At 37.9% G+C, this 12,765-nt stretch overlaps 1 protein-coding gene across 1 annotated transcript in view; it reads left to right on the top strand.

Moving 5' to 3' along the window:
- KHDRBS2 (KH RNA binding domain containing, signal transduction associated 2) overlaps positions 1–12,765 on the top strand; it is a 307,309-nt gene that overhangs the window by 150,853 nt on the left and 143,691 nt on the right. Inside the window, exon 4 of the mRNA XM_030235769.2 lies at positions 5,586–5,732. Within this exon, the coding sequence (XP_030091629.2) occupies positions 5,586–5,732 (147 nt within the window). The remainder of the gene's footprint in view (positions 1–5,585; positions 5,733–12,765) is intronic.

The raw sequence follows: 12,765 nt of genomic DNA on the forward strand, positions 1-12,765 counted from the left end.
GCATTTCATTTTGAAAAACATCAGGAAATAAAGCACTGAAGGACCTGTTTGCCCAAGACAGTTCTGTATGTACAGAATTCTCAGCTCCAATTCACCAAATTACAATGAAAATTTTAATGATGAATCAAGTATAGAAAAATAATTGTTGTCACCTGTATCTCCAGTAATTTCCTCTTGTAGGCAATGTTCTTTCTAATGCCTGCATTTCATAATGGGGGTCTCTGTGGCTGACTGCAGGTTCATTGCACCCACTGTCTTTGCACTGCTATGTGAGCTCTCTCTGTGTGCTCACCACTTCCATCTTCTTTATTCTTCTTCCCTTCTTCCTGGAGTGAGAATAACTGCTTTAAAAATAAAAGTCAAGGAATAGCTAAGGTCTTTTAGCTTCATTCTGTACTCTACTGATTCTTCCAATGCCTCATCTATTATCAAATTTCTTCTCTTTTCTCTTCTTTTTTTTTTTTTTCCTTTTTTCTTCATTGATGGGACCTTGGACTTGAAGGTTTTTTAACTCCAAACCCAGTACGCCCAATAAATGAGTTCACTGTTACTTATACTACAGTCAGTGTGGTAGACAACATTTTGATTTTTTTCATTTATGTCCAGATTAAAATTTAATAGGTTTGCATTTGTCAAACTGCATGCTCATTAATTTTCTTCTGTAGCATTGCCCAGTGATCTTATGAATAATGCCTGTGTAGCAGCAGCCCTGTGATTATCATCTTTGTCTAGTCTGTGCACTGTGCTTTTCTTTGTAAATTCTTGCGAGATATGAAATCCATTGCAATTCTCAGATTGTTCCTCAAGCACCCATTTTTTCTTTTTGTAGCTGTATTTGTTTCATTATAGGAATTTCTTTGTATTCTATTGATTAAATTTATCTCTGAGAGCAACACAATTCCTACTGCAAGTTTCTTTTCTATTGTTCTTTGATATCCTGTTATTTCAGTGTTATGAGGACACTTTTGATTCAGCAATCTGGACTGTGTAACTCTTTTCTGTGCAAACTCATTTCTTTCAAATGTATTCTAGTCTTTTTATTCAAGCATTTTGGCCAGGCTTCCAGACAGAAAGCAGTTCTCTGACAACACACATCCTTTTAAATGTTAAGACTCCTCTCACATCCAGAGATAATTCATCATTTTTCTTGGCCTTTATGTTCCTATCACTCACATACTTCACTTTTGCAGAGGTTGGTACTCCTGATATTTCTGCTATGGAGGTTAATAACTCATTTTCCCTGCTTTAGTCAACTGGAAATTATAAAACACAGTAGATGTTTCAAAACACCTGTTACCCTTAGGAGGGAGTGGGTTGTAGAGCCATGCATCATGTTGAGGGTGGATGGACTTTCAGCACTGTGTGACAGACACTCTAAGAATGAGAGGAAGAAGAGAGAATGAAGGGAATGAAGGAAGCCTGAAGTATGTATTGTATGAGGGGAGGTGGGTTCTGTCACTCTTGAGAAATGAAAGGAATTGACATGCAGAATGGAGTGGGAGAGAATCAGTTGAGGGGCAGTTGTTTCTGGAGGGTGATACATGTTTTCTCTGCTGTGCTCAACCCACACTGAAGTAAAACCTTGTCACTGTGAACCAAGAACCATACCATGAACCTGAGAGCCAGTACTAAGAGTGATTGCCATCACTAACCCAGAAGCCCAACAAATCTATTCCTTTCCTTTTAGAAAGCAGAACTGATCAGGTCCCAGGTTTGTTGTTTTTCTACCCTAAGATCCAGTGTCTGAGACTTAACTGCATTTTGATCCAGTGAACCCATCAGACTTTTGATCAGCTGGCACTGTGATTCATTCCATGTCTACATGAGTAAGCTTAAGCAGTTATCATTTCTGTGCTGGGGCTGTGAGGGAACAACTCAGCTGCTGGGTGGACACTGGCCAAGGCTGTGCAATCTGAACAGGGTCTAGAAAACTGCTGGATGTGATGTAGGGAATTGTAGAATGTAAAAAGCTATGAGAATCTGCCAAAAGTTACAGACAGCACCATGGGGAATACCTGAACCTCAGAGGTGATTAGGGCAGAGTTATATGAGAAACAGCCAAAGTCCACAAGTAATTGCACTGGTGCATTAGAGGCCACTAGGGCCTTGGAAGGCTATTAGCACCCAGATAGCCTTGTAAGGAACACCATGAAAAATAGATTTATGATGATCTCATTTATTCTGCCTTAATGTGTCAGGTACTGGAAAGTCTCAGAATCCATTTCAGTCCTTACTAGTCCTACATGGGGTGTTATTCATTGGTGTTTTCGTTTGACTCAGAAGCATAGTTTAGAGGAGAGCCTCCTGATCATTCCCAATTCCCATTATTTAAAGTGAGCAGAGCTCATGGGGTTTGAGCTGGATTCCTCTCCTATGAAAGTAAAACAAGGTTGGGCTCCAGAAAGACTCTCTGGCTTCTAATGGGAACTCAGTTATGCAACCAGAGTACAAGAAGCAGGAGGCAAAACCCATTGCTGTGCTACACGAGGGGCACTACTACCATCCTAGAGAGAAGCAGTGTGGATACTGGGCCACGGCACTGACCATCTTGCTGTGCAGTTGGGATGTGCTGCTTGCTAATGAAGATCTGCAAAGGTGTTGTCCATCTTCCTGTGCTCCTGGGAGGGCCTGTTCATCTGTACTGCCCTTGGAAAGCTGTATTAGCTGCCAGGTGTCACCTGCCCCACCAGCAAGTGTCTCCCCAGCAGTGTGAGCCATGTCTGTTTGCTTGTTAGCTGCCTGATGCCCCACAGAGGATTAAATGTAAGGCTGCATTCAGTCCCCAAATACTCAGTCATATTCACTGCTTTGGAAGGAGAGCTTGGTGCAGTGCTCACATGGTCTGGGAGTTCCTTCTCATCCATAGTTTTCCTTAATCAGGTTTCTTTGTCTCTGTACATACACTTAGAATAAAAGGAGCATTATTGTGACATTTTACCCTATGATGGAAAGAGATACTGTGTGAAAATTCAGTCTTCAACCCTATGTGTTCCACAAGATGAAACCTCAAAAATTTCTTCACAGATAAATGTGTAGTATCTCACAGCCTCAGCCTGTGGTTTGCAACAGCTGTAGAAATAAGCTCCAAGTAATGACAGAAAGAATGTGCTGAAGAGGCAGGTTATAAAATGATGTGGTGTAAGAAAACCTGAGTTTGTTCAGGAACTAAAAGAGAAACATAATTACCATTGTTACCACTGGAGAGGCATGTTCCAGGTATGCATTATAAAATCATCTTGCTGATATCTTAGCTGTGCAGAATCCTCATCAAAACAATGAGCCAAATGTTATTCTTTTGCTTTTTTCACATCTGGAAAAAAGGTCCATTTTCTAAATTTGAAGTTTCTTGGTAGTCTTTTCCTGAAAGATAACTTTTGGGGCTTTCTGGCATTTGTTGGTTTTATTTCCCCTCAGAGTCTTAAAAAAGCAATAGGGAAGAAACTTCCAGCAATCACTAGGGTGCACTTTTATAAGAATTAATTCTACTGAAAACTCCATACCAAATTTTTCTAGATGTAATCAAATGTGTGATTTTCTTTTTCCAGATAACTGGAAGCATCTCATGATAAATTTTTGTAATATGCTATGGTTCTTATGGAAATTTCAATGAGATTTCAGTGATAAGCTAAAATGCCAAAGATAATTTAACTGTGAAAATAAAAATACTGAGACAATTATATGTTATCGTAAGTTTTCTAGTTTCAGTTGCCAACAAATATGTCAATTTTAAAACTTAAAAATAAATTATAGTCCACATGTATTGAGTTATGATTTTATCATAATCTGCAAAACGTTGAGTTAGCATGGAGCCAGATCTTTGATGCTGGAGCTTCAGGATGTAGCCTTTGTGTATTCTTTGGAAGATGAAAAAATCCTTGAGGCTGGATCTTCTAGCATAGATAAAAAGAACTGAATACTTATTGTTAGGAGCATAGCATTTTGCAAAGGTAGCATAGCATGGTAGCAAGCAGTGGTGTAAATTAGTCAATGCTAAAATAAGTGAAATTAATACAGAATTAAATAAGCTAAAGCAGTAAGAATTGTAATCTGTTGTTACAGTTTTTATATCTTAGCTAAATGTTCATAAACTATTATTTTAGTAGATACTAAAAAGCTGTAACCTCTTCACCATTTTCAAGCAAATTAGTTTACTTCTTTTTCTGTGATAATGCTTTCCATATATACATATTTTCTTCTAAATTACATTTCTCAAAATAATTTTGAAGACCGAGAGTTCAACTCATCAATTCTTTAGCATTGCTTATGTCTATGTTGTGTAGTGATGGACTGGATTTTTTCATTATGTTGTCATAGCCAGTGCCATTAACATGATCACTATTCTATGTCTTAGATTTTTATGGAGCAGTAGCTACTACGAATGTATTTTGCAGTTTACAGTTGCTATCTCAAAAGTTTGTGTAAAAGGAAGTGGATTGACATTTCAGAACATTACTCTAACATGAAGTAGGATTATTAAGCGTATTTTATAGCTAGAAAATTGGGACCCAAAGATGGTTGAGCTATATCTAGGTGTGGTGATTCACCAGCTGAGCTGTTGTGCACCACATTGCATAGGTACCCTGAATCAGGGCTGGGGCTGAAACTCAGACATCACCGAGTACTGAGGGCAGCTCAGGGGCTCTCGGCAGAAGAAGCACATGGATCAGTCAGAGCAAGCCCAGAGGAGGGCCATGAAGATGTTCAGTGCTGGAGCCCTTCTGCTATGAAGAGATTTTGGGTTGCTCAGCCTGGAGAAGAGAAGGCTCAGGGTAAATTTATGGCACCTTTCAAGTACAGAAAAAAAAAGAAAGCTGGAGAGGGACTTTGTGAAAAGGTGCATAGTGAGGGCACAAGGGGTAATGGCTTTAAACTGAATGAGAGAAGGTTCTAGATTAAACATTAGGAAAAGGTTCTTCACTGTGAGAATAGTGAGACTCTGGAGCAGTTAGACCAGAGAAGTTGTGGATGCCCCATTCCTGGGAGTGTTTAAGGCCGGGTTGGATGGGGCCCTGAGCAACCTGATTTAGTGGAAGGTGTCTGACACTTGCAGGGGCACTGGAGCTACATAGTCTGTAGTAGTTCACATCCTTCACATCTAAACTATGCTGTGATTCTGCATCTAAATAAAAATCCTAGGGCATATTTTTCTTTGGTGATACTAAAGTTTACAGGCTGCAGATATTTGTTGAAGAACCTAAAGATTTTACTGAACAGTAGTGTTCCAAAATGGTTAAATGCATCTTTATTTTATGGGGTTTTTTGTGGTTAAGAGCTAAGATTCAGACAGATGAATGCAGCTTTTCCATTATGGATTTAATATGTCAGATCTTCCTTCTGGTGTATTTAGCATTTTTTCACTGTGCTGATTAAAATCTGGTTTAGATGATAATTATACTGGTTTCATCATTCAAACACTCAAAATTGATTTTTAAATCTTTAAGTGGCTTGAGCTAGACTTTTATTTCTTAACAGATTTAAAAGTCTGCTTACATTATGTCCTTCTGTCGTGCTGTCTGTGAATGCTAAATCACTGCAAAATTAGTAGATTTCCAGTTTTAAAAACCAAATCCACCCTTTCTTCATAGGAGGAAGAACTAAGGAAAAGTGGAGAAGCCAAATATGCACACTTGAGTGATGAGCTCCACGTATTAATTGAAGTGTTTGCTCCACCTGGGGAGGCGTATTCTCGGATGAGTCATGCCTTGGAAGAAATAAAAAAATTCCTGGTTCCTGTAAGTCACTTATAACATTCTTCTTGACAGGTTATGGTTTTGTTGCATTGAGTTTGTTCCTTTTTTAGACTAAGGAAAAAACGCCTTCGCTGTGTTCTGTTGAACTTTTGTCTTTCATTCTTTTGTCCCAGGGAGATGCCAAACAGGCCATTAAGTGCCACAGTTGATGCCTGGATATATTTTCTAGCTATTTTATTATTTCCATTTGTCAATGTTTTTTGCCTTTCTTTCTTCTTTTCTGAAGAAAATGGTAGATTACATTTGTTTTCTGATTGCAGACATTAGTCATTTGTATGAGAGTGCACATCCGGGATTTTTGAATATTTAGGTCCATAAAAACATTTTAATACATGTAACAATTTACCTAAATATCTTGCTAATGAAGTTAATTGTGCAGCAAACAGCATGAGCAAAACATTCCTAAGACATTTCTGTTCACCTTGTGACTCAGACCACAGTTTGGCAATCTTCCATCAGAATCTTGTAGCAGAGCGCAGAAATGTACTCTAAAGCTGTGAACTTTTTCAATTTGATTTATACTAAATATATCATCTTCTGAAATATTTACCTTCATGTCTATTGATTTTCCTCAAATTCTCTGAAAATTATTTTTTCCACATTTATAAGTGCATTCCATGCTATTTTCATACTTAAATTTGTCTTAGCATTGAAGCATAAGCATACTAAATATTAAGTGAAGTAGTACTAGAATTACATGAGTTCTTTTCTGAGGTCTGTTCTGAGAGTTCTTAGTGCTCTAAAAATGTTCAGAACTTATAAAGAATATGATGAGAGCTTGTTTCTATTTTTGATTGAAAAAATGAAGTTCAGGTCTCTTGATAATAATGGAAGGATTCAAAGAGTGCCTTTTTTAATGAGTAGTAGGAAGCCGAGATGAGAGATGTTCAGGTGGGGCAGGCCACTTGCATAGCAGAATTTCAAAACCTTTTTTGCTGGAGGCTTCTTGATGAGGGAAAAAGGGAATATGTTACAAGTAAAATATGGAAGTAAACTATTTAAATGTAACATTTTTAAGAGCAAATAAACTTTTTTTTAAGAACACTAGGTAGCTTTAAATCATTAAAAATAAATATCTGGATTTTTTTAAAATAAAAAAGTTTGTTGGCATCAAGGGCCCAGAAATGAGCTACATTTTAAACAAGTTAAATCTGTCTTTCTGATTTTTCCTTCTGATTTCCTTACGCTTCCAGTTTGGGAACACTGGTAATAAAATACCATTTAGAATTCTTTGAAATAACTGTGAGACAAGAAAGTGCTTTATTTTTCATGATTTATGAGTTTATGTCGAACATATAACACAAGGGACAAATTAGGTCAATATTGTAATGCTAACAGAATGTTTTGGAATGACATTTTGGCTGCAAGCTAATGGTGAAGATCTGCCAAGCCATTACACTGGAAGAAAATTTATCATTAAGTAACATATTCCTGAAAAGTCTGGCATGTTATAGCTTAAAATGATAGCAGGGCCAATTACAAAATATGCCAGGCTTTGTCATTTGGATAACCCTATTTCCAGTTGCTCATGACTTTCCAAAACTTCAGTTTGTTTCTATAAGAGGTTTCTGTTTCAGGTTACCTTTTTGTGTCCTTTTCATTCTGAAGAAGAGCTCCTGCATTCTAGCATGGTGCAATGAAGGTGGCATCTGGATTTTTAACATCCATCATGTGTTCTGTTCAGCCTGGGTGAATAAGGGAGAGAGAACCATGTGTTTTCAGAGTAGTATTAAAATCTCTTGTAATATTCAGCATCTATACAAGCATATATTTTGGATGGCACTTTATTTATTTGTAAGGATTATATTTGTTTTCCAGCACAAATATGATAGCTACACCGGAGGAAATATAAAAACAGGTTCTTTGTTGTGAAATTTTGAACATGGTTTACAGTGGCAGGAATAGACCCTGTCCTAAAAGGCCACCAAATTTGTCAGGCATGATTTGCCCCCAGTGAAGCCAAGTTAGCTGTCAGCATTCACCTCCTCATTTCACATGTCTTTGCAAAACTCCCAGGAGGATTTGTTTCCATGATCTTTCTGACCTGAGGTGAGGCTGAAAGAGCTGTAGTTTCCTGTGTCCTCCTTATTTCTCTTTTTGAAAGTGGGGGTTACTTTCCCCATTTCCAGTCAGTGGGAGCTTTGTGGACATACATGACTTCTCACATACGATGGGTATTGGCTTAGCCCCTTCCTCAGCCCCTTCCCTCAGCATGAGCAGATGAATTCATCAGGTCCCAGGACTTGTGAACCTTCACGTTCCTTAGATATTCTCCAGCCTCATCCTCTCCTGAAGTGGGCAATTCTTCATTTCCCCAGTCCCCACCTTTGCCTTCTGTGACCTGGGTGGTGAGGATGGAGCACTTGTCTGTGAAGACCAAGGAAAAGAAGGCATTGATGACCTCAGCCCTCTCCCTGTCCTGGGTAGCCAGGTCTCCTGGTTTGCTCCAGAGAGGGCCCACATTTTCCCTAGTCTTCCCTTTATCACTGATGTACTTTTCCTGTTGCCCTGGCCAATTTTAATTCTCTCAGGGCTTCTGTCAGCTTTCCTAACAGGGTCCCTAGCTGCTTGGGCAATTTCTGTATTCCTTCCAGGCTACCTGTTCCGGTGTCCACCATCTGTTGGCTTCCTTTTTGAGTTTGTCCAGGAGCTCCCTGTCATTTTTGCCTGACTTCCTCTTCATTGTGATGCTCATTCCTGAGCTTGCCAGAGGTGATCCTTGAACATTAACCAGACTTTTTGTGCCACTCTTCCCTCCAGGGAATCACAGTCACTCCAAACAAGTAAAAATTGTACTTTATGACTTGTTTATTAGTTTTATCCCCTCTGCTTCGTTTCAGATTTACAAAGCAATTATTAACTGACTGGCTGCAACATGTTTCAAGGGTTTTTCACTCAGAAAGATTGCACTAGATAATTTCCTTTTTGTTCCCTATTTTCAGCATCTCTTAAGTTTGTTTTATGATGTTCTGTGGTTTTTAAGACTTAATTTATTGCAGCAATGAATATTTGGATTGCATGACAAGGATAAAACAATAGAATAGAACAGTTTTATTTATACCAAATCAAGGATGTAATAAACTATTCAAATGAGTTTTCACATTGTTTATGAATTTTCTGAAGCTTACATGAAATATTACCCTCAGAAATTACATGATCATGTCAGTGAAATGGAATAATGTTTTTATAGCTTTTTCAGAAGTTTTAATGAGACTGAATTTTAAGATAAATGCCCAGAAAACATAATAAGAGAAATGCAGATAAATGTAGAACAGGACTAAGAAAAAAAAAATTGAACATTTATTAACTGAAGCAAAGTTTAAATGAACAACTACTTTTGATTTAAATGTGATTACTTCTTTTTTATCTTCAACCTTACTCAATAACAGGTATCCATATTTTTAATAGTGAAGATTTTGCCTCTAAGCCAGAGTTAGAACCACAGTGTCCCACAAGTTTCCACATTTCATCGCTGCAGCTCCATCTCGGTTGGTACCTTGGGCTCCTTCCAGCAGGCGTTTCAGTGCATGACTGAATCCCAGTGTCTGCAGCTCTGGCAGCTGACACATTTCCAAAGCCAAGCTGCTTCCTTTGCTGTCTGCAGCTTCCATTTTGCAAATGGTTGGAGGTCTGTGTGGGTGCTGCCAGCAGGATGTTGCTAACTGGTTGATAAGATTTATTCTGTTACTGACTGCTAGTTCTTCGGTGAGTTTTATGCAAAATTAGGTCTTTGTGGGGTGTCATATCCAATTACTAGCTAGATACTGTGCTTCATTTTGGGTTGATGTTTACTTAGTATGAAAATTTGCATATAATTGAAATATGACAAATCAAAAGAGCCATGATTAAGTAGGTAGGATTAATCTCAGAGTCTTGAAAAACAACTGTCTGCTCCATTATTTTTCTTTCAACCTAATAAAAATGAAAACCAGAATGTGTTCCCCAAGTCAAGGATTTACATTAGCAATCACAATTGGAACTGATGCTAACATGTTGGAAATTATCCAGTATTAGCTGTGTGGAAAATACAAACAATAGGGATGCCTAGGAGGAGGAGGATTTTCAGATTCCCCTGTGTGGCCAGCACAGATTTGATAAAATCCATAGTTATCTGACAGCCAAGTACTTCTGATCCTAAACTGCCAGGGACCTAGGTCTGTGTGAGGAGCCTAAGGCTGGGGTTAGATCTCAGTGCCTCAGAATGGGATGCAGGGTCAACAAACTAGAAGGGGAGACTGGGGAGCAGGGGGAGGGGAGGAGAACCTAGAAGCTTTTTGAGCTTTAAAATCTGCTGATTTTTAAAGGTTCATGGCTATTAAATGCAATCAGGTTTTTTCACTACTACTGACCAATGAAATTCTACATCACTCCTGTTATATAGGATTGTATAATTTTGATTTATATCCAAACATACAAATATATTTTCTGAACAAGCTCCTAATTCGCATGCCATAAGGAGCTATACTGTCCTTAGGAATTCCGTGCTTTCTAACACAGGAAAAATCTTTCTTCTGATTCACATTTTTATCCCTTTAAGCAAAGCATTTTTATTTGACATGGTTTGCATCCCTTGGGAGAATGAGAGAAGCAGATACTGATCATTCATTTTATGTGTGAGTGCTCTGTAATAGGGAGCTATTATGTAGAGGGCAGATTGCAGCTGCGGTGACATGACCACTTTGAAAAGATTGTTTACAACCGTGCAGTCAGATGATCAGAAATTGAACCAATTACCACTTTAAAAACTGCTGTCCAATATATTTGCATGCATTATCCTAGCCACTTGTATCTGCTTTAAATTGAGGCTTATTGGCACCACTCAAGGGCTGGGAATAAACACATGGTCATGTAATGCAGTCCAGTTATGGGCAGTGTCTGGTGATCATCTGCCTGTGCAGTTTGCTGTGGGTGACTGTCAGATCAGATGCTGTCATTAGGAATCACTGGGGTGAGGCAACAGGTGAATGCAGAGTTTTATGGCTACAATGTCTTCCAGACTTCCTTGTAAGTGCCTAAATATCTTACTGGCTGTTTAGTTTCAATCCTTTTATCTCACCTTGCTCTATACTATTGTTTAAAAGAATTTTCTTACTAATCATTTAAGACTATTATCTGTTCTCATTGATCCAGCTAATTAAATTGAAAAATCACTAGGGAAGAAGAGCCTTTCAGTGAAATCAAAGTTTTCTAATTTCACACTGGAAGTTATTTATGCCAGAGCTATTTATGAAAAAAAATGAGATCTATGGGAAATTGAAAACAAACTTTGAGACCAGTTTGTTTCAGTGAGAACAATTACAACATCCTAAAGTAGTGTTTAGTTCCTTGGAGGTCTTTCTCTGTCTAATATTGTAAAAAGAAAGTATTTCACCTCAAACATACATTTACTGTATCTGTAGGAACTCCTATTTAGTACAGACCAAAGTTACAAATAATCTGTGTACGTACAGCACATGTAACAATTCTGTCAGTTTTAGGTATATGACATTTATTTTGCACTTTTTTTTATTAGCTATCTGAATTTCTTCTGTGCTATAATATAATCTGATATCTCTATTTACATACCATTTCATAGTCCACGGTGTTGTAATCTTATGTTTGTTTCTAAATAAGCTATAGTGTGGGTGGGGGGATGCCAGTCTTTTTTTTCCTCTTTCAAAAAACCTCAACAGGCAAAATATTTCCCTAAATATGATGCTGAGTAACATCAGAGCTGCATCTCTAAAACTCATCTTTTATGCCTGTCAAAGAAAATAATTTACACTTGCACATTCTTCAAAAATACTTGCACTAAGAAATAATTACTACAGTAATTATTTTAAGACTTTGCTAAGGAAAAATTTTAGCAGCTGTTTTAGCTGTGCTGGGTTGTTTTTCCCAGTGTGCAACATCTCTGGCAAGTTTTGATAATCAAGGAAATAAAATTCAGAGATTCTGTCAAGGTCTAAAATGTCACAGCACTTCAGCTCTTCACAGCCTTTTTTCCTAAGCATTGCTTAACAAATCAAATTATTATCAATACATTCAAACATCAGTGCATTTAAGAGAGTCATCATAACTTGTGCACTGTGGTTCTTGACTTTTCACAGATGCTGAAGTTTTTCCTAATAAAGAATACTGGCTGATTGAGCAGCACTTGTGTTGTTTAAACCACTTATTTTAAGCTTCATCAAAATAATCCTAAATCTTCCCCTCAAAGTGAATGTTGAGGGGTGGAGATGTACACCAAAAATGTTTCAATTTTTCAGTTGAAAAATTAAACTCCATCATTTTTAATGGAATGAATTTTTTATACAGTTATTGATATACAGCATAGACTACTGGTTCTTTCTGCTGTAAAGCTATAAAATAGATAGCAATACAAAGAGCACATAATTAATCAAATGACTTTATGTTTGTGTCATGAAGAGTGGGTCATGTGCTGAAATGCCAGACCAACAATATCTTTTTCCTAGGCTTAGCTCCCAGCTGCTTCAAAGCAATTTAGATACTTCACCACATCTTGTATGGTTTAAGGGTTGATACTCCCACTATGAGTGGATTAAGACCTCTTTAGATATTCCAAGACTTATCCAGTCTGTGAAAGCAATTCCTTGGTGATCTCTTTCTGACACAGGAAGGAATCGATATAAGAGGCTCAGCCTTACTGTCAGAGCCAGCCCTTTCAGATGAGCCAGAGACATAACCTGAGCAGGGATTAAACTGAGCATGCTCTTGAGATGTGGCTGTAGTTAGAAGAGATACTTACAACTTGCTTGGTGAGTCTATGTTCTAGGCTTGTCTTGCTCCTTCCTTTTTTAGGGCAAGTTTTTCACCAGTGGCAGATCAGAAGAAATTATTTTGGTGCAGGTGATAAAATTCATGCAGAAAAATTTGAATCCCACAGTATTGCTTCTGGTGTCTTCATTGCTGGTCTGTAATATATAGCAAGAAAATTTGCTGTGGTATTGCACATTAGACTGTTCACCTTAGCAAGACCACCAGACCTTCCTGCCCATGTGGCATTTCATTTAAA

This window comes from Serinus canaria, chromosome 3 (genome assembly GCF_022539315.1).
Source record: "Serinus canaria isolate serCan28SL12 chromosome 3, serCan2020, whole genome shotgun sequence".
Classification (NCBI taxonomy): domain Eukaryota; kingdom Metazoa; phylum Chordata; class Aves; order Passeriformes; family Fringillidae; genus Serinus; species Serinus canaria.